At 41.6% G+C, this 22,826-nt stretch overlaps 1 protein-coding gene across 1 annotated transcript in view; it reads left to right on the top strand.

Moving 5' to 3' along the window:
- Positions 1 to 22,826, top strand: part of smad4b (SMAD family member 4b) — a 112,366-nt gene that overhangs the window by 37,595 nt on the left and 51,945 nt on the right. The window contains exons 4-6 of the mRNA XM_072252196.1: positions 14,642 to 14,671; positions 18,372 to 18,596; positions 22,099 to 22,218. Of these exons, the coding sequence (XP_072108297.1) occupies positions 14,642 to 14,671; positions 18,372 to 18,596; positions 22,099 to 22,218 (375 nt within the window). The remainder of the gene's footprint in view (positions 1 to 14,641; positions 14,672 to 18,371; positions 18,597 to 22,098; positions 22,219 to 22,826) is intronic.

Raw genomic sequence — 22,826 nt, forward strand, 5'->3', positions numbered from 1 at the left:
TACTCCAAATTAGGCCTTGCAATGTGTTATACAACTTCAACATAGCAACCCAACTCCTGTCCTCAGTACTTTGGTTTATGAAGGCCCAATGTGCCAAAAGCTCTCTGTACAACCCTATCTACTTGTGACATCACTTTCAAAGAATTATGGATCTGTATTCCCAGATCCCTTTTTTTTACTACTCAGTGCTCTACCACTCAGTGTTTTAAGTCCCACCCTGGTGTGTCCTACTAAAGTGCAACTTATTTGCATTAAATACCATCTGCCATTTTCAGCCCATTTTTCCAGCTGGTCTGGATCCTGCTGCAAGCTTTGATATCCTTCCTTGCTATCTTGGTGTCATCCACAAATTTGCTGATCCAGTTTTATGTGAATATTCAGTCATTAGATTACACTGTGGTACCACTGTTATTTCCTGACAACATATTTGAACATATTATATAGTTACAGAATACTGCAGGCAAGGGTCTTGGCCCTAAAAGAAGAACTGTCCATTTCTCTCCATAGATGCTTCCTGATCCACTTAGTTCCTGTAGCTTTTTGTGAGTTACTTCAATTTATACTATTTGAATGCATTATGAAACACTATTGCTGCTTGCTAAAATATAACCATATATAATATAAGAATTACAGCACGGAAACAGGCCCGTGCCGAATTCTTTCTCTCACCTAGTCCCACCGACCTGCACTCAGCCCATAACCCTCCATTCCTTTCCTGTCCATATATCTATCCAATTTAACTTTAAACGACAACATCGAACCTGCCTCAACCACTTCTGCTGGAAGCTCGTTCCACACAGCCACCACTCTCTGAGTAAAAAAGTTCCCCCTCATGTTACCCTTAAACTTTTGCCCTTTAAATCTCAACTCATATCCTCTTGTTTGAATCTCCCCCACTCTCAATGGAAAAAGCCTATCCACGTCAACTCTATCTATCCCCCTCATAATTTTAAATGCCTCTATCAAGTCCCCCCTCAACCTTCTACGTTCCAAAGAATGAAGACCCAACTTGTTCAACCTTTCTCTGTAACTTTGGTGATGAAACCCAGGTAACATTCTAGTAAACCTTCTCTGTACTCTCTCTATTTTGTTGACATCTTTCCTCTAATTTGGTGACCAGAACTGTACACAATACTCCAAATTTGACCTCACCAATGCCTTGTACAATTTTAACATTACATCCCAACTCCTATACTCAATGCTCTGATTTATAAAGGCCAGCATACCAAAAGCTTTCTTCACCACCCTACCCACATGAGATTCCACCTTCAGGGAACTGTGCACCGTTATTCCTAGATCCCTCTGTTCTACTGCATTCTTCAATGCCCTACCATTTACCATGTATGTCCTATTTTGATTAGTCCTACCAAAGTGTAGCACCTAATATTTATCAGCATTAAACTCCATCTGCCATCTTTCAGCCCACTCTTCTAACTGGCCTAAATCTCTCTGCAAGCTTTGAAAACCTACTTCATTATCCACAACTCCACCTATCTTAGTATCATCTGCATACTTATTTATTAAATATACCACCCCATCATCCAGATCATTAATGTATATGACAAATAACATTGGATCCAGTACAGATCCCTGAGGTACACCACTAGTAAACGGCTGAACAAGAAAATTTAGCTGCATATGGTGCATATGGAAATAATCTTTAATTTTCACATTTTGTTAGAAAAAGGTAATGCCGCTTGTTTGGTTTCATTGAAGGATTGGTTTTAATGTGCCTACTTTGTTCATCTTAATGCAGGATGTACTTGGTCTTTTGTGCCATTGCTATACAGACTAATTTTGTGAAAGCTATATTAAAACCATAAGACATAGCTGAATTAGACCATTTGGCCCATTGAGTCAGCTCCACTACTCAAATATGGCTAATCCTTCTCCCCTTCTCAGCCCCACTAACCCTTTGATGCTGTGTCCAATCAAAAACCGATCAAGCTCTTCCTTAAGTATACCCAATGACCTGGTCTCCACAGCTGCCAGTGGTAATTAATTCCACAAATTCACCACCCTCTAGCTAAAGAAATTTCTCCACATCTCTGTTTTAAATGGACGCCCCTCTATCCTGGGGCTGTGCTCTCTTGTATACCCCCCATCATAGGGAACATCCTTTCCACATCTACTTTACTTAGGCCTTTCAACATTCAAAAAGTTTCAATGAGATCCCCCCCCTTATCCTTCTAAGTTCCATCGATTAGAGACCCAGAGCCACCAAACATTCTTCGTATAATAACCCTTTCATTCCCTGAATCATCCTTGTAAACCTCCTCTGAACCCTCTCCAATGCCAGCACATCTTTTCTTAGATGAGGTGCCTAAAACTATTCACAATACTCAAGGTTAGGCCTCACCAGTGCCTTATAAAGCTTCAGTATCAATCCCTGCTCTTGCATTCTAGACCTCTTGAAATGAATGTTAACATTGCATTTGCTTTCCTCACCACAAACGCTACCTGCAAGTTAACCTTTAGGGCTTTTTGCACAAGGACTCCCAAATCCACTTGCATCTCAGATTTTTGGATTTTTTCTCCCTGTTTAGAAAATAGTCTGCACATTTATTTCTATTACCAAAGTGCTTTACCGTGCATTTTCCAACTTTGTATTTCATTTGCCACTTTCTTGCACATTCTCCTAATCTATTTAAGTCCTTCTACATACTACTTATTTACTCAACACTACCTGCCTGTCCACCAGTCTTTGCATCATCTGCAAACTTGGCAACAAAGCCATCTATTCTATCATCTAAATCAATCATATACAGCATAAAAAGAAGCGGTCCCAACACCAGCCCCTGTAGAATACCACTAGTCACTGGCAGCCAACCAGAAAAGGGTCGTTTTCCCACTCACTGCTTCCTACCAATCAGCCAATGCTCTAACTCAGTGGTCCCCAACCACTGGGTGCGGACCAGTACCGGGCCACAAGGAAACGATATGAGTCAACTTCACCTTTCCTCATACCCTATCACGCCCACTGTTCAACTTGAACACACACGAGGTCATTACCCACGCGAGGACATCAGTCGGTCTTTAACCTACAACTACTCGATGAGTGAAAAACAAAGGTAGCTTGAGAGTTTCTTTGGAAGAGATGGTAGGGGACATAAAAGGCCTAACGTTGATGATAACGTAGAGGCAGCTGAGGCCGAGACTGCAAAAAAAGAAAGCTTCCTTCAACAGAAAATATGACAAGTCGTACATAAAATATGGCTTTATTGCGACCGGTGACTTGCATGCTCCAAGCCCCCTGTGTGTGACATGTGGAGACAAGCTGTCCAATGAGGCAATGAAGCCCTCAAATCTGCTTCAGCACCTTGAGTCCAAGCATCCTGCACTTAAAGACAAACCCATTGAGTTTTTTGAGTGGAAAAAACGTGAGCAAGTGGAACAGAAGCAAGTGCTGAGAGCCACCACCTCCACAAATGCTGCTGCTCTGAGAGTGTCGTACTTAGTGGCTAGCCGTATTGCTAAGGCTAAGAAGCCTTTCACTGTTGATGAAGAATTGATTCTGCCTACTGCCAAGTACATGTGCCGTGAACTGTTGGGAGAAGCTGCAGCTAACACGATGGCACAGGTTTCTCTTTCAGCTACCACAGTTTCAAGGAGAATCGATGACATAGCAGAGGACATTGAAGCACAGTTGTTGGAACGGCTTAACAAGTCTGGTTTCACTACCTGAGTCAAAGAGGTTGCTCCTGAATGCCAGTCACACACAGGGAAATGCTGGCTAGCTGAAAAATGTCACCTGGTCTTAACAGTGTATTGAGTGACGTTGTTGAAGTTATCAATCACATCAAAGCAAAAGCCCTTAACTCACGTCTGTTTGAGCAGCTTTGCAAGGAAATGGATGCAGAGCACAAACGCCTTCTCTTACACACTGAAGTCAGGTGGCTATCAAGGGGGAGAGCCCTGGCCAGTGTTTTTGAGTTAAGAGAGCAGCTACAGAGATTTCTTTCAGGAAAGAAGTCACCACTGGCAGCACACTTCAGTGACGAGGAGTGGATAGCAAAACTCGCTTATCTGTGTGACATCTTCAACCTGCTCAATGAACTCAATTTGTCACTTCAGGGGATAATGACAACTGTCTTCAAGTTGGCAGATAAAGTGTGCTTTCAAAGCCAAAGTGGAACTGTGGGGACGAGGAGTGGACAGGGGCATATTTGACATTCCCGACATTAGCTGGGAATTTGGAAGAGACTGAGGCTCACAGCTGGTGCATGAACACCTATCTTCGCTTTCGACAGAATTCGAGTGTTACTTCCCAACCGCAAATGACCCAAGACCTGCAAAGGAATGGGTCCGTGACCCATTTGTGAATGTCCCCGGTGAATCATCCATGTCAGCGCAGGAAGAAACATAGAAACATAGAAAATAGGTGCAAGAGTAGGCCATTTGGCCTTTCGAGCCTGCACCACCATTTATTATGATCATGGCTGATCATCCAACTCAGAACCCCGCCCCAGCCTTCCCTCCATACCCCCTGACCCCCGTAGCCACAAGGGCCATATCTAACTCCCTCTTAAATATAGCCAATGAACTGGCCTCAACTGTTTCCTGTGGCAGAGAATTCCACAGATTCACCACTCTCTGTGTGAAGAAGTTTTTCCTAATCTCAGTCCTAAAAGGCTTCCCCTCTATCCTCAAACTGTGGCCCCTCGTTCTGGACTTCCCCAACATCGGGAACAATCTTCCTGCATCTAGCCTGTCCAATCCCTTTAGGATTTTATACGTTTCAATCAGATCCCCCCTCAATCTTCTAAATTCCAACGAGTACAAGCCCAGTTCATCCAGTCTTTCTTCATATGAAAGTCCTGCCATCCCAGGAATCAATCTTGTGAACCTTCTTTGTACTCCCTCTATGGCAAGGATGTCTTTCCTCAGATCAGGGGACCAAAACTGCACACAATACTCCAGGTGTGGTCTCACCAAGGCCTTGTACAACTGCAGTAGTACCTCCCTGCTCCTGTACTCGAATCCTCTTGCTATAAATGCCAGCATACCATTCGCCTTTTTCACCGCCTGCTGTACCTGCATGCCCACTTTCAATGACTGGTGTATAATGACACCCAGGTCTCGTTGCACCTCCCCTTTTCCTAATCGGCCACCATTCAGATAATAATCTGTTTTCCTATTTTTGCCACCAAAGTGGATAACTTCACATTTATCCACATTAAATTGCATCTGCCATGAATTTGCCCACTCACCCAACCTATCCAAGTCACCCTGCATCCTCTTAGCATCCTCCTCACAGCCAACACCGCCACCCAGCTTCGTGTCATCCGCAAACTTGGAGATGCTGCATTTAATTCCCTCATCCAAGTCATTAATATATATTGTAAACAACTGGGGTCCCAGCACTGAGCCTTGCGGTACCCCACTAGTCACCACCTGCCATTCTGAAAAGGTCCCGTTTATTCCCACTCTTTGCTTCCTGTCTGCTAACCAATTCTCCACCCACACCAATACCTTACCCCCAATACCGTGTGCTTTAAGTTTGCACACTAATCTCCTGTGTGGGACCTTGTCAAAAGCCTTTTGAAAATCCAAATATACCACATCCACTGGTTCTCCCCTATCCACTCTACTAGTTACATCCTCAAAAAATTCTATGAGATTCGTCAGACATGATTTTCCTTTCACAAATCCATGCTGACTTTGTCCGATCATTTCACCGCCGTCCAAATGTGCTGTTATCACATCCTTGATAACTGACTCCAGCAGTTTCCCCACCACCGACGTTAGGCTAACCGGTCTATAATTCCCCGGTTTCTCTCTCCCTCCTTTTTTAAAAAGTGGGGTTACATTAGCCACCCTCCAATCCTCAGGAACTAGTCCAGAATCTAAAGAGTTTTGAAAAATTATCACTAATGCATCCACTATTTCTTGGGCTACTTCCTTAAGCACTCTAGGATGCAGACCATCTGGCCCTGGGGATTTATCTGCCTTCAATCCCTTCAATTTACCTAACACCACTTCCCTACTAACATGTATTTCGCTCAGTTCCTCCATCTCACTGGACCCTCTGTCCCCTACTATTTCTGGAAGATTATTTATGTCCTCCTTAGTGAAGACAGAACCAAAGTAATTATTCAATTGGTCTGCCATGTCCTTGCTCCCCATAATCAATTCACCTGTTTCTGTCTGCAGGGGACCTACATTTGTCTTTACCAGTCTTTTCCTTTTTACATATCTATAAAAGCTTTTACAGTCCATTTTTATGTTCCCTGCCAGTTTTCTCTCATAATCTTTTTTCCCCTTCCTAATTAAGCCCTTTGTCCTCCTCTGCTGAACTCTGAATTTCTCCCAGTCCTCAGGTGAGCCACTTTCTCTGGCTAATTTGTATGCTTCTTCTTTGGAATTGATACTATCCCTAATTTCTCTTGTCAGCCACGGGTGCACTACCTTCCTTGATTTATTCTTTTGCCAAACTGGGATGAACAATTGTTGTAGTTCATCCATGCAACCTTTAAATGCTTGCCATTGCATATCCACCGTCAATCCTTTAAGTGTCATTTGCCAGTCTATCTTAGCTAATTCACGTCTCATACCTTCAAAGTTACCCCTCTTTAAGTTCAGAACCTTTGTTTCTGAATTAACTATGTCACTCTCCATCTTAATGAAGAATTCCACCATATTATGGTCACTCTTACCCAAGGGGCCTCTCATGACAAGATTGCTAATTAACCCTTCCTCATTGCTCAGAACCCAGTCCAGAATAGCCTGCTCTCTAGTTGGTTCCTCGACATGTTGGTTCAAAAAACCATCCCGCATACATTCCAAGAAATCCTCTTCCTCAGCACCTTTACCAATTTGGTTCACCCAATCTACATGTAGATTGAAGTCACCCATTATAACTGCTGTTCCTTTATTGCACACATTTCTAATTTCCTGTTTAATACCATCTCCGACCTCACTACTACTGTTAGGTGGCCTGTACACAACTCCCACCAGCGTCTTCTGCCCCTTAGTGTTACGCAGCTCTACCCATATCGATTCCACATCTTCCCGGCTTATGTCCTTCCTTTCTATTGCGTTAATCTCTTCTTTAACCAGCAACGCCACCCCACCTCCTCTTCCTTCATGTCTATCCCTCCTGAATATTGAATATCCCTGAACGTTGAGCTCCCATCCCTGGTCACCCTGGAGCCATGTCTCTGTGATCCCAACTATATCATAATCATTAATAACAATCTGCACTTTCAATTCATCCACCTTATTACGAATGCTCCTTGCATTGACACACAAAGCCTTCAGGCGCTCTTTTACAACTCTCTTAGCCCTTATACAATTATGCTGAAAAGTGGCCCTTTTTAATGCTTGCCCTGGATTTGTCGGCCTGCCACTTTTACTTTTCTCCTTAGTACTTTTTGCTTCTACCCTCACTTTACACCCCTCTGTCTCTCTGCACTGGTTCCCATCCCCCTGTTGTGAACTAACCTCCTCTCGCCTAGCCTCTTTATTTTGATTCCCACCCCCTAACCATTCTAGTTTAAAGTCACCTCAGTAGCCCCCGCTAATCTCCCTGCCAGGATATTGGTTCCCCCTCGGATTCAAGTGTAACCCGTCCTTTTTGTACAGGTCACGCCTGCGCCAAAAGAGGTCCCAATGATCCAAAAACTTGAATCCCTGCCCCCTGCTCCAATCCCTCAGCCACGCATTTATCCTCCACCTCATCGCATTCCTACTCTCCCTGTCGCGTGGCACAGGCAGTAATCCCGAGATTACTACCTTTGCGGTCCTTTTTCTCAACTCCCTTCCTAGCTCCCTATATTCTCCTTTCAGGACCTCATCCCTTTTCCTACCTATGTCATTGGTACCTATATGTACCACGACCTCTGGCGCCTCACCCTCCCACTTCAGGATATCTTGGACACGATCAGAAATATCCCGGACCCTGGCATCAGGGAGGCAAACTACCATCCGGGTCTCTGGACTGCGTCCACAGAATCGCCTATCTGATCCCCTTACTATCGAGTCCCCTATCACAACTGCCCTCCTCTTCCTTGCCCTACCCTTCTGAGCTACAGGGCCAGACTCTGTGCTGGAGGCACGGCCACTGTCGCTTCCCCCGGGTAAGCTGTCCCCCCCAACAGTACTCAAACAGGAGTACCTGTTGTTAAGGGGCACAGCCACTGGGGTACTCCCTATTACCTGACTCTTCCCCTTCCCCCTCCTAACCGTGACCCACTTGTCTGCCTCCCGTGGCCCCGGCGTCCTCTCTATCACCTCATCACTCTCCCTGACCAGACAAAGGTCATTGAGCTGCAGCTCCAGTTCCGTAACGCGGTCCCTTAGGAGCTGCATCTCGATGCACTTGGCGCAGATGTAGACGTCCGGGAGGCTTGGAGACTCCAGGGCCTCCCACATCCGACACCGAGAACAACAAACTGCCCTCACACTCATACTGCCCCTCTCCTCAAATAACAACTGAAAATGAATGCCAAACCTTCCTCGCCCGTTTCCGCCTAAGCCCGTTGAGCCGAAGCCCTTAAGTCTTCACTCTGCTCCCGGCTCACTCCGCAGCCCGCAAACTACGCTGCCCGCTCTATGAGGCTCTGTTCCTTTTAAATCTGCCGCGCTGCACAGCCCGACTCCTTGATCAACTCCTTGAGCTTGCAAATGACAGTGGGCTGAAAAGTATATTTGACATAACATCTCTGCCGGCATTCTGGATCAAAGTCAAGACTAAATATCCTGAGATAGCTACGAAAGCACTGAAAACGTAGCTTCCATTTCCAACATCATATCTCTGTGAAGCGGAGTTTTCTGCAACGAATGCAACGAAAACTAAATTGTGGAACAGTCTGGACATAAGGATACAATTGACTTATCACTATATTCATGTAAGGAAAATATGTCCTCTGTATTTAATATTAAACTGCAGCCTCATGTGTGGCACCTTGTCAGAGGCCTTCTGAAAGTCCAAATATACAATGTAGACTGCATCCCCTTTCTCTCTCCTATGTATAATCTCAAAAAGTTCCAACAGGTTCGTCAGGCAAAATCTTCCCTTAAGGAAACCATGCTGACTTTGACCTCTCTTATCCTGTGTCACTAGGTACTCCATAATCACATCCTTAACAATTGACTCCAATATCTTCCCAACCACTGAGGTCAGGCAAACTGGTCGATAATTTCCTTTCTGCTGCCTTCCTCCTTTCTTAAAGAGTAGAGTGATATTTGCAGTTTTCCAGTCCTCTGGCACCATGCCAGAGTCCAATCATTTTTGAAAGATCATTGCTAATGCCGCCACAATCTCTAATGCTACTTCTTTCAGAACCCTAGGGTGCAGTTCATCTGGTCTGGGTGACTTATGTACCCTTAGGTCTTTCAGCTTTTTGAGCACCTTCTCTCTTGTAATAATAACTGCACTCACTTCTCTTCCCTCACCCTTCAACATCTGGCACACTGTTAATGTATTCCACAGTGAAGACTGATGCAAAATGCTCATTTAGTTCATCTGCTATCTTCTTGGCCACCGTTATTATTTCTCTGGCTTCATTTTCTAGCAGTCCTATATCCTATTCTCAGCTGTCTTTTATTTTTTATATCCTTGAAAAAGGTTTTACTATCCACATTGGAATAGTTTGCGAGTTTGCTTTCATATTTCATCTTTTCCCTCCTAATGATTCTTTTAGTGGCTCTCTGTAGGGGTTTAAAAGCTTTCCAATCCTCTGCCTTCCCACTGATTTTTACTTTGTTATGTGTCCTGTCTTTTGCTTTTACATTAGCTTTGACTTCCCAAGCCATGGTTGTACTATTTCGCCGTTTGAGTATTTCTTTGTTTTTGGAATACATCTATTCTGCACCTTCCTCATTTTTCCTATAAACTCATGCCATTGCTGCTCTGCTGTCATCCCTGCCAGCATCTCCTTCCAGTGTATTTTGGCCAACACGATCTCTCGTGCCACTGTAATTTCCTTTACTGCACTGAAATACTGCTACATCAGTCTTTACTTTCTCCCTATCAAATTAAATTATCTTATGTACATTAATTATTACTCATGTTAATACTGCAAATGCACCATCTGTTGGATTCTGATGTTTTTAATCCAAGCTTCTTTTGAAGGTCAAAAAAGAGGCATAAAACTTGTTGCTTCACAGGAATTTTATGAAGCTTTAATAGAACAAAGAAAATTGAAATGGACTGTGTAGAGGTATAGTAAGGAACAGGAGAGAAGAGGCATAAGATGGGAGGTTTTCTTGGCCATCTCTTTTTATACCCCAAAGATGAGAAACATTCCATTCAAATTCATAGATAAGATTCAACTAATTGGATAGCTCTTGTTGAAATAATGAAACACCAGAGAACCAGAAAAGCTTCCAAAGCTTTCCAGAATGATTCAAAGAACTGTAACGACTAGGGACACTCTAAACTGCATATACATTCTGTTGCCGCTAGGAAGCGTACTACACAGTTACATGTATATAAGCAGTTATTTAAAAAAGTGCTAGCAGGTATTAATAGTTAAACTGCAAAGATAATGCCAATTAAACAATCTAATCCAACATATTGTAGTTAATTTATACTAATGTTAATTTCATCTTTGTATTGAGATCTGTTGATCATACAATGCAGCTGTGTTCAAAGTTTTTATAAGACTGAATTTCATACCACTTTATACATATACAAGCTTTTTGGTGTTGTTAAAAAGTACTATTTCTAACGATGATTAGAGAGGCACAGAGAGATCTGTATTTACTGACAAGTACCTTTACGGGAACTCATACACTAAATACCTTGTGCAGCACACCCGCTTCGTATCACTGACTCTCCTGAATAGTCAAAGAATAACAAAGGTATTACCCGGGCAAGGGAGTTTATGGTGGCCAGGCGTTCCTCATTGTCCCAATTCACCCTCGTGTTTCACACAGGGTTGCTCTCGCTTGTATCTGCGATGCTTATTCTTCAAAGTTACTTCTGCCAGCACACATGAAGTGTCCACTTTTATATTCTTCCTTTTCAATTCAAATATTGCATTCCAGTATCACTGGCCACAGGTCATGTGTTTGTCCTTTAACACCTTGTTATTGGCTCCAAACCAGCGTCCATATATTGCCCTCTTCCCATCAAGTGACAGTCGACAATTTATGGCTCTTTGTTCTTAATCAGCAATAAGCTTGATTCATGCAGAACAGATACTAACAACAGTCAAAAACCTGCATGTTATGTCCAACCAAATAACATCTCACAAATAACTTATTTGGAAATGATCGTCCGTCCAGCAGATTACCTGAAGTATCATTGTGTCTTCTTTAAAACATTGATCAAGCCCAGCATGTCAAGCTCAGAAAATGGAGAATAGAGTGTCTTCACAAAATGGCAGGCTCCATCTCCAAGCATGCGGCAAGAACAAAGACAGTTAGTCTGTCTGCTTCCACTGTCCTTGATTCATTTGAATTCACTGATTTATAGACTGTCATTCTTTCTGGCCAACATTGGCATAGATCTTCTTAACCACCTTTTCAAAGTCGTTAATTGAACATGGTTTTAACTACAGGTTGACCTTCACTCATCCGGCACCATTGGGACCTGAGGAGTGCCGGATTAGTGAAAATGCCAAATTACAGAAGGATCACATTAAGCAATAGCTAACCATCTCATCATAGCTTTAAATTATCATGTAAATCAGTACAAGTTAGGTAATAATAAAACAGAAATATTAAATGAGTAGCAAGTGAAATTTTAATTAAATAATATACTGTACAGGCACAGATAAAATAAAGGGTACAGGTAAGTGTACAGGAATTAACTTATACAGAAAAGTTGAGCACTTCCACTTCTAAAGTGAGACATTTAATATACCTTCAGGCAAAGTTACATGTCTGCAAGTGTGGGGTTGTCAGGATCATCAACATCTTCATCTTGAAAAATGAGTGAAGCATCGAGCTGGTGCTGAAACTGGCACAACAGTTTCTTCACAAACTGTTGATGTTGGTGGCAGCACATTTGGGTGAGCAGAAGTTGATGGCACTGGATTTTGAAGTGTTAGCTCCCGTGTTGCACTTTTTTAGCAATTTTTTTGAACATATCTTCCAAGGTAAGCTGTTTCATATATTTTGGTCTCTCTCTGCTTAGCTTATCCTGCAGCATATAAACACTCATTATTTCTTGCTCAGTTATAAAACATTGTTGCTCTCATCCTTTCAGCAATTCACCTGTCCACTTAATTAGCTTGTCAATAGAAAGTCTGCTACAACGTCCTCATCTTCATCACTGCTTTCTCCTCCAATATCTTCCTTCTCTGGATGTACAACCATCTGCACAATTTCCAAGTCAGTATAATGATGAACAGTAGGCTCATACTCATCCACTCAACATTGTCATCATTGAACCTTGATGCAAGATCCTTGGCAGCAGGATTAGTTAGCTCTTGAGCAAAAGAAAGCATTTCACGTATCATCTGTTTTTCCTTGGAAATTCTAAAGCCTGTAAAGTCATTTCCAGTGTCTTCACCAGGTGCAGACTCATTGAACCTGGCCATAATTTATGCCAACCATTCTTCAGTGTGGATGGCTCTACAGACCTCCAAGCATTAGCAGCACAGTAAATCATCTCTGTCATATTAAAATCCTTTATAAATTCCTTTACCAGTCTGCCAGCATTAACTGGACTCAAAAGGCGCCTCATAAACAGGGAACGATACTTCGACTTGAGAGAACGTAATATGTCATTGTCCAGGGGTTGAATTAATGACAGTCTGGTGGCAGGAAGATACCGAAAACATTGTTTTTTTTTACCAGGAGTTTTGCTTTCGGGTGTGCTGAACAGTTGTCTAAACTAAACATTTGTGATGCAGGCCAAGATAGTCAGTGAGCTCGTCCTTTGGGAACGAAATAATTTTCAAACCATTCTAGTGTGGTGCTAGTTGTAATCCATCCGTTTTTGTTAGCACAGTAAATTACAGGAAATTGCGTCATACCTTTGAAGGCCCTGGGATGTAAGCTTTTGCCAGTGACCAGTAACTTACATCTGTGGGTTCCTGCAGCATTAGAGCAGCCTAGCAAAGTCACACGATTTCTCGATGCCTTATACCCTGTTGGCGATTCTGCATCTGCTGTTGTTAGTGTTCTTCTTGGTGTACATCTCCAATACAAAGCAGTCTCATCAGCATTGTACAGCTGCTTGGGGCTTAATTTTTCATCGGAGACTAACTGCTGCTTTCTTGTCTGCTGAACGTTTTTCACCACACACTGCATGAAACTGTAAACCATGACGCTGCTTGTACCGATGAAGCCAGCTTTCACTATAGTCACACTCATAACTTAGACCTAGTTCTTCATGAAACACTTTTGCTTGTTCCTTCACCATATTTCTAGATAGTTCAACACCTTCACTTACACGAAGATTAAACCACATTATCAACACTTTATTTACTGAACTTCTTCCGTCTTTCATTGTTTTTCTTACGCGCATCTGTTTCTTTGAGCCACTATCAGCAAAAAATGTAGCAGTTTTCTTTATATTGTACAGTCAATGTTGTAACACTCGCACAAGCTTTTCACCGATACACCACTGTCCAGTTTTTTCAAGAGCTTAACCTTGTTAACCATGGATAACGTGCAGTGTTTTCGCTTCACAGCACGAGGTGCGTTTCCTTTACTCACTGGGCCCATAATTAGGGCTAAAAAAGAGCCAGTGATATTAATAAATGCAGGAAAACAAGCAGGCATCGCCTGTCTGTGCATACAAGAGGGCGCCAACACGTGAGCAGAACTAGCGCAACCAAAACAATGCGCAGCAGATTGGTATGGTGGCCCGGGAAATTTGAAATTACAGTTGCGCGGAAAATTTGAAATCAGTGCAGGATTATCGAAGGAACTGGATTACAGGTAGTCGGATTAGTGAAGGTTGACTGTATTTCAGTGGGGAGTTGGGATACAAACTACATGTTTAAAGTTACTGCCATTTGCATCCCTCTAGCCTGCAACCAAAATCAAGTTACCCTACTACAGTTTTACTATGATGAGCTGCTGTGGTAGGACCAAGGAGCTTTTGAGAGCTGCTTTTAAATTTTGGATCTGTATAATAAAATTTGCATAAATCTTAAGTTACTGATAATAATGTTTCTTTATATTCTGATTCTGGTTTTAAGAAAAGACCCCCAGAAATAAATTAAAAGGCTCACCACCATTAGGATCAGGATACTCGACCTCAGTGGCTAATTATTCATTGCTGTAGATTAGACATTGCTGCATTTAGTTGAATAAAGGTTGTGGTAATTGTTGCAACTTTGGAATTTCTAATTGGGAGCAGAGGCCTATGAAGTTTCCATCTCTTTTCAACCGATATGTTAGATTGTATCTGTGTTCAGTGGTGAAGTAAGAGTTGGAGGTGAATGGATTTATTAAAAGTTGATAAACCTGAGCACAATTCTGTATTGTGGGCACTGTTTGTTATGGTACCACTGATGTTGACTTAATTCTGGGTACCTATCTCTACAGACTGACATGGACCCCACACAGTGAGTGGGTTTCACTGCATTACTGGTATCAATCAGTATTGTAGAATGTATTGCTTTCTCATGTTGGTCTTATTTAACATTTATTACAGAAAAGCACCTGTAGTTAAATTTTTGTAATATTTGAATAAAATAAAATAAGTACTAATTTTTGATTTTTTCATTAAATGAAGATCTCTCAGGATTGACGCTGCAAAGCTCAGGTAAGAAACATCACCAATTGCTTCTGGGTTAATCGGTTTGTGAATTTAATTAGTTCTTATCTTCTGATTGTAAGATAGCTGTTCAGTGTAAATCTCTTCCTTTCTGCACTCTGCACTTCATGCACTGAGTACTGGACTCAGTAGTCTGCACTGCTAGCATTAATTCAGAGTTGCAGGTGCTAAATTCAATTTTGGTGTTGTATTCAGTCTCCTGAATATGAATGGAAAAAAGAATTTCAACCCCGCAATTAATGAAATGGCTCGGTCACTTCGAATTAAGCTTTGTTTTGCATGTTTAACTTGGCATTGAAAATATAACTGAAAAGTTAGCATGTGCACCGGAGTCAGAGAATAGTTTAATTACTAAATGATGATGACATGAATATTGATTTCTCCAACTTCCAGTAATATTTCACCCTTCCCCTTCACTCTTTTCTCATTGCCCATTCTTTTTCTATTCCCTCATACCCCTTCTCTTTTCATGTGCCTATCACCTCCCTCTGATGCCCCTCCTTCCCTTCCTCTCATGATCCATTCTCATCTCCTATCAAGTTCTTTCTTTGTCAGCCCTTTACCTTTTCCACCTATCATCTTCATACCCCTTCCCCTGCCCACAAGATTTCTTCTATCACATTCCAGCTTACACTCCTTCCCCTCTCCCCACCACCTTATTCTGGCTTCTTCCCCCTTCCTTTCCAGTTCTGATGAAGGCCCTCGGCCTAAAATTTCATCAGTTTGTCTCTCTGCATTGAAGCTGCCTGACCTGCTGAATTCCTCCAGAATTTTGTGTGTGTTGCTGTGGATTACCAGCATCTGCAGAAGTGTTAAGGATTTGATTATACTGATTTATTTCTCCTATCACACACCCTTTTCCACATCGCAAGTATATCTTCACACACCTCTTGATAGTAAACAAAAGCAGGTACGGTCTGGTCTGTTATTGGTTTTCCAATCCAACCAGCTGATAGTGAACTGGAATGTGACTTCAGACCAGTGCATCCCCTCCCTAACCCAGAAAACTAAGGCCATTGCAGCCCTCCATTCATTACTGCATTGGCTTGTATCAGCTTGAGAATTTAATAAAACACATTTCAGCAAACACTGTTACCAGAATCTTAAAGTAATTTACCCATCAATACTAATCAGGAAGTATCAGAATGTGGCATGTAAGAACATGTTCAGAGGGATAGATTTGAATTGGGCATCTGAATCTAGAGAGAGGCAGCATGGCAAAATAGTTTTCATCATCAAGCCCCCCACCACCATCCAGACTATGCTGCCTTCTTGCCGCTGCCACCAAGAAGCAGGTACAGGAGACTTGGGATCCACATCACCGGGTTCTTCAACAGTTATTACCCCTCAACCAGCGTGGATAACTTCATTTACCACAACTTGGAAGCGATTCCTCAACCTATGTATGGACTCACTTTCAAGGTCTTTGCAACTCATGTTCTCATTATTATTTATTTACTTAGTTATTATTATGTTTGGCATTTGATAGTTTGTATTTTGTACATTGTCAGTCTTTGTAGATTTTCATTGATTCTATTGTATTTCTTTGTATCTACTGCGAATGCCCAGAAGAAAATGAATCTCAAGGTAGTATATTAAAAATATGCTAATATATTAATAAATGATAATTATTACACTAATAATAAATGAATTTTGAGTATCAAGCCCACTCCCAAGCTGACTTCCTTTGCTCTTTTTCTGTTACTAGAGGTTATTCCAAAACCTACATTCTCTCTCTGCAAAACAAACCACGACTTAGAAGTCTTCAAAGTTCAAAATAAATTTATTATCAAATACCTATATGTCATCATATAAAATCCTGAGATTCATTTTCTTGTGGACATTCACAATAATTACAAGAAACACAATACAATCAATGAAAGACTGCACCCAACAGGATAGACAAACAGCCAATGCGCAAAGAACAACAAACTGCAAGTATGAAAGAGGGAAAAGATAACAATAAATAAATAAGCAATAAATATTGAAAACATGAGATCAAATGTTTTCAAATCCTCTGTCTCATCTCTTCAGTCCCTATGTCTCAAGATGATTATGTTTAATTTTGCTGTGCTCATCTACAAATCCATTGGTGATAACTAGCATGTTCTGGAGCTCTGGATTTCTCTACTGCACCACCTCAGCCACTTTTACCTCTCCACCCCTTTGCTCCTTTCAAGATGCTACTTCAAACCCATCTATTGTTATCAAACATGCCAACTTTCCTAACATAAATACAAGGGATTTTACAGATGCTCGAAATCCAGAACAACATATATAAAATGCTGGAGGAACTCAGCTGGACAGTCACTGTTTCAGGCCAAGACCCCTTCATCAGGTCTTTGGGTATCCCCTGGTTTCTGCCTCCTTTCTTTCCAATCCTGATGAAGGGTTTCAGCCCAAAATGTCGACTGTTTATTCCCCTCAATAGATGTTGCCTGACCTGCGGAGTTCCTCCAGCATTGTGTGTGAACTTCCCTAACATTTATCCTCGTGGCTCAGTGCCATTTTGCTCAAAGTGCTCAAATGCATTAGCTGTGCACGCAAAAGTGGCAAAATAAATAGAATTTTTTGATAAAGTTGAAGTTGCTAATGAGGCTTTCATAAATCAGTACTCTACACATTATTGGCATATTAATGATTTAACTGGATCTTTGGAATGGGAGCATCATTGAATCTGAAATGGTAACATTATAAAGATTTAAATGGCAACAAACTTAATGAAAGTTGTTCTTCATCTGTAACAAATCACAACCCCAACACTTTTCAGCAGTCGATCTCCACAGTAGAATAAGGTGGGAAGGGGTAGAGCAACTGTTCTCCAGATTCTGGCATGAGCACAAAATATTAGCACATGCTTAAGTAATCTTGCTTCAGCTATTTCAAGTTGATTATTATATTGACTTTAAGGAAGTATTTAAAGATCATCAGTCCTAATGGAATTGTATTCAGAATCTGACATATGTTGTGAAATTAGTTTTGTGACAGCAATACGTAAAATACACTATCACGTACAATAAGAAATAGATATTATTGCAGTGTAGAATAGGTACTTCCGGCCGCCCAGTACAAAAAGGGGGCAAGCATAGTGAGGTAGTGTATACTGTCTGTTAAGAAACCTGATGGCGGACTAGAAGAAGCTGTTTCTAAAATGTTGAGTGTGTGTCTGTAGGTTCCTGTACCTCCTCTCTGATGGTAGTAGTGAGAAAAGGGCACGTCCTAGGTGGTTAAGGTCCTTAATGATGGATGCTGCCAAGTTGCGGCATCGCCTTTTGAAGATGACCTGGATTGTGGGTAGGTTAGTGCACATGATGGAGCTGGCTGAGTTTACAACTCACTGCAGCCTTTTCTGATCCTGTGCAGTGGCTCCTTCATACCAGACGATGATGTAGCCAGCCAGAATGCTCTCCACAGTATATCTGTAGAAATTTGCCAAGTATTTTTGGTGACATACTAAATCTTGAGGTAAACTTTGAATGAACCTTGTGACAAATGAGAAGTAGAAGCACGCCTAATAATGTAGACGATCTAAACCATTTGATCAGCTTCTGGTGTCAGATCAGACTGGATTTATGGAAGCCTGGAAGCATGTTTATTTTAATAGCGGATAACGTGAAAGATCATATTATAAGAGAAAGTACCAAATACCAAATGTGTAGTCTGTTAATAATTTTTCCATTAATTCCAGGTCAAACAAGCCTTTTAGTGAAAGATGAATTTGTAAATGATTATGTGCAAGTTGAAGGCCCGCCGTCTCTGTTGAATACCGAAGGACATTCTTTGCAAACCATTCAGCATCCACCCAGCGCCAGGCAACCAAATGAAAGTTACAGTGGACCAGCCATGTTAACACCAGCAGAGCCAAGTACTCCAAGCACCACAAATTTCCCCAGTATTCCTGTTGCTACCACAAGTGAGTAGAAATGTGATTCTTATTGTAAGCTAAATTGGTGTGTAATGTAAAAAAAAACTTTCATATTTTATGTAATAAAAAAGTTTCAGTATCTAGTATGTTTTTATAACATCTATTTTAAAGGTTCTGCATCTGTCGTGTGTTTCAAACTGTAGTGCTCTAAAACCCGTGTTGAATTTTTTTTTAATGGCAATTTATTTTTTAAATTTTGAGACTATTTTCTTTTCTGCTAAATCTCACCAAGACTACTGGCTGCTTTTTAAAAATCACTTCTGTGGCTGTTGGGGGTTGTTTTGTTGTTAGGGGGATGTCAGGTACGTTTTTACACAGAGAGTGGTGAGTGCATGGAATGTGCTGGTAGAGGCAAATATATTACAGACATTGAAGGAACTCTTAGAGAGGCACATAGATGATAGAAAAATGGAGGGCTATGTAGGCGAAAAGTGTTAGATCGATCTTAGAGTTGGTTAAAACAGCGGTCCCTAACCACCGGGCCGCAAAGCCTGTGCTACCGGGCCGTGAGGAAATGATATGAGTCAGCTTCACCTTTCCTCATTCCCTGTCATGCACTGTTGAACTTGAACATAGGGTTGCCAACTGTCCCATATCTGCCAGGACATCCCGTATATTGGGCTAAATTGGTTTGTCCTGTACTTTCCCCGCTAAGGTAGAGCGTTCCTGTGAAACCTTTCGTGCCAAATTGGCATGAAGCAAAGAAGCAATTACCATTAATTTATATGGGAAAAATTTTTGAGCATTCCCAGACCCAAAAAATAACCTAACAAATCATACCAAATAACACATAAAACCAAAAATAAATAACATTAACATATGGTAAAAGCAGGAATGATATGATAAATACACAGCCTATATAAAGTAGAAATACAGTATGTACAGTATAGTTGGGAAGATAAAGGCAAAACCGATTTGTGGGAAAAAAGGGCAAGCGCACATCATATGCTCACGTCACGCATGCGCACACAGGTGCCCGCGCAAGGCTTCATGGTCATGGTAGTCTTTCCTGGGGTAAAGTGTCCTGGGATTTGACTGCTACTTTTGTCCCTTATTTGGGAGTGAGAAAGTTGGCAACCCTAACTGTAAGAGACATGTTGAGGTGAGTTTAACCCTAGTTGAACACCCCCCACCCCCCGCTCGGCTGGTCCGCAAGAATATTGTCAATATTAAACCGGTCCACAGTGGTGTTCTATGTTTTATATATTTTGAAACTCTTTTAATATGGAGTTTACGTGCATGGGTATTTTATAAGTTTGCTATACCGGAGGGAAGTGTGGAGTGGTGAGGGGGGGGTGCACGGTAATGCTACTTCTGGAAATGGAACAAAGCAGAAAATGTGTTGGATTTCAGAAGTTCCGTTGGCAGCAGTGGAGAACAGAAATATACTATTTAACTCCAATTCTATGAATGAATCTAAAGTATATGTACTTAATAGCATTGTTTGATTGGGTGTAGAGGGCGATTGAACATGTCAGCATCATAGCACAGATCAGATACAGCATATCTGTGCTGTTGCATCGACCTTCAAACAATATGATTGTTGCTGTCTACAAACAAATAAAAAAAAGCTGCAGATTTTGTGCATGTGAGCAGGGGGAAATGGGTTTAAGGGGTCTGGCACTTAACTCCATTTACTTGCCTTTCCCCTTTTCTCTTGGTCTCTGAAAATTAAAAGTGCACGTGCTGGTAATCTGAAACAAAAAAGACAAGCAGGAAATACACAGCAGGTCTGGCAGCAACTCTGGAAGGAAGATCTTCAGGTTGAAAATCTTTTGTCAGAATTGAGAAACAAAAAGTAGAGAGGGGAATGGGTAGAACAAAAGGAAAACATCTGACAGGTTGAGGCGATTGATGCTGTAGGGGTAAGTTGTTAATGGGGCCGTTAGAAGATGACAAAGTATGATGTGTTTCAAGTTGGGGTGTACTACTGGAGAGGAGAAAAAGCTGAGCCAACATTACAGAAAGATAATCAGAATCAGGTTTTTTATCACTAATGTCATGAAATTTGTTTTGTGGCAGCAAAACAGTGCAATGCATAAAAAATTGCTATAAATTACAATAAGAATATATAGTCAAAATAAATAGTGCAAAAAGAGAGCAAAATAGTGGTGTTCATGGGTTCGTGGACTATTCAGAAATCAAATGGCAGAGAGCAGTTGCAGTTTCTAAAACATTGAGTCTGTGTCTTCAGGCTCCTGTACTGCTTCACTGATGGAGTAATGAGAAGAAGGCATGTCCTGGATGGTGGGGGGGTCCTTCATGATGGATGAGGTCTCACTGAGGTATCGCCTTTTGAAGATGTCCTCAGTGGTGGGCCCCACAATGGAGCTGGCTGTTTTCACAACTTCCTGCAGCTTTTTCTGATACTGTGCATCAGGGCCTCTGTACCAGGCAGTGATTCAGCCAGTCATAATGCTGTGAATTTTGAACATTTATTTACTTCTCATTTACAGTGTATAAGATGACACTTTAATTGTAGCTGTGCTGTATAGCTTTGGAGTCTAATGGGAACTATTGTGATTCCTCACAACCTTATTACTTCAACAACAGGAATTCTGCAGATGCTGGAAATTCAAGCAACACACATGAAAGTTGCTGGTGAACGCAGCAGGCCAGGCAGCATCTGTAGGAAGAGGTACAGTCTTCCTAGAGATGCTGCCTGGCCTGCTGCGTTCACCAGCAACTTTTATGTGTGTAACCTTATTACTTGTAGTGTTTTTGAAACATAGTACAGAGAATGTAGAACAGTATTATCACAGTATAGGTCCTGTAGCTCATGATGTTGTGTTGACCCATCTAACCCCTTCCTACCTCCCACTCACCCGCAAACCCACCCATTACCATTGTGGCTAAGTGCCAAAGAGTTTATGTTTAATCTTGCGTTTTGTGAAGCATCTCCGCTCCATCCACCAAAAGCAGAACTTCCTGGTGGTCAAACATTTTAATTCCAATTTACACTCCGACATGGCGGTCCATGGCCTCATCTCAGCACCTCAGGGTGGAGGAGCAACACTTTATACTCCATCTGGGTAGTCTCCAACCTGATGGCATGAATATTGATTTCTCCTTCTGGTAAAAACAAAACTCTGGCCCCCTTCCCTCTTCTCTTCCCCATTCTGGCCTCTTATCACTTCTCACCTGCCTATCACCTCCCCTTGGGTCTGCTCTGTCTCATCATTCTCCTATGGTCCACTGCCCTTTCAGATTCTTTCCTCTCTAGCCCTTTATATTTTCTTTTCACCTGGTTTCACCTATCACCTTCTAGCTGTCCTCCTTGCCCTCCCCCAATCTTTTTATTCTGGCGTCTTCCCCCTTCCTTTCCAGTCCTGATGATGGGTCTTGGTTTGAAACATCGACTGTTTCTTCATTTCCATTGATCCTGCCTGACCTACTGAGTTTCTCCAGGATTTTGTGTGTGCTGCTCTGGATTTCCAGCATCTGCAGACTTTCTTGGTTTATAATCTTCCACTCTACTTTATTCTCTCAGGTCAGCCGAGTAACATGTTGCCAGTGAGCCATAATGATGGATTAATACCGATTGCCTCGGGACCTCAGCAAACAACGCAGCAGAATGGCTTCCCTGCACAACCAGCAACTTACCATCACAGTAAGGAAACAATTTTCCAGATTTTTTTTGAGTATCGTTGTGACATGTGATCTGCCTGAAGAACAAATACAGTGGATCCGACTAATTGGGACATAAAGGGACCAGTACGTTTTGGCCTAATTAAGTGACTGTCCCAATTAGTTGAACTTAATGAAAATAGTTAAAAAGGTACTTAGGAAAAAACAAACTACCGTTTAACTGAGTAACAAATTTATGTATTTAAATGAAATACAAAACAAATTAGAACATTACCAATACCTCCGTAGTACTATAAAATTGTGTATTAGTTCCTCATAGTTATCAACAGAAGAATTCATCCAGTGTACACAGCCATGTTCTTTTGATTGACTGTAAGTGAGCAAAATCAGCAACAGGCTACTTTCATATAATTTTCTAAGATTGCATTCTCTAAATCTTCATTTTCATTGTAACATTCAAGATGATTGTCGATACCTTTTAACCCTTCATAGTTCCCAACTGGTTGAAGTAGTGAAATTGTTTCATTTTCACTCCCTGGCCATTTCTAAAGTTATTTAAAAACTGTTTGCTCTAGGTACAGTATACTATCTAATGGCCACACAAGTGCATGTGGCTGGCCCGATTAGAAA

This window comes from Mobula birostris, chromosome 3 (assembly GCF_030028105.1).
Source record: "Mobula birostris isolate sMobBir1 chromosome 3, sMobBir1.hap1, whole genome shotgun sequence".
NCBI lineage: Eukaryota > Metazoa > Chordata > Chondrichthyes > Myliobatiformes > Myliobatidae > Mobula > Mobula birostris.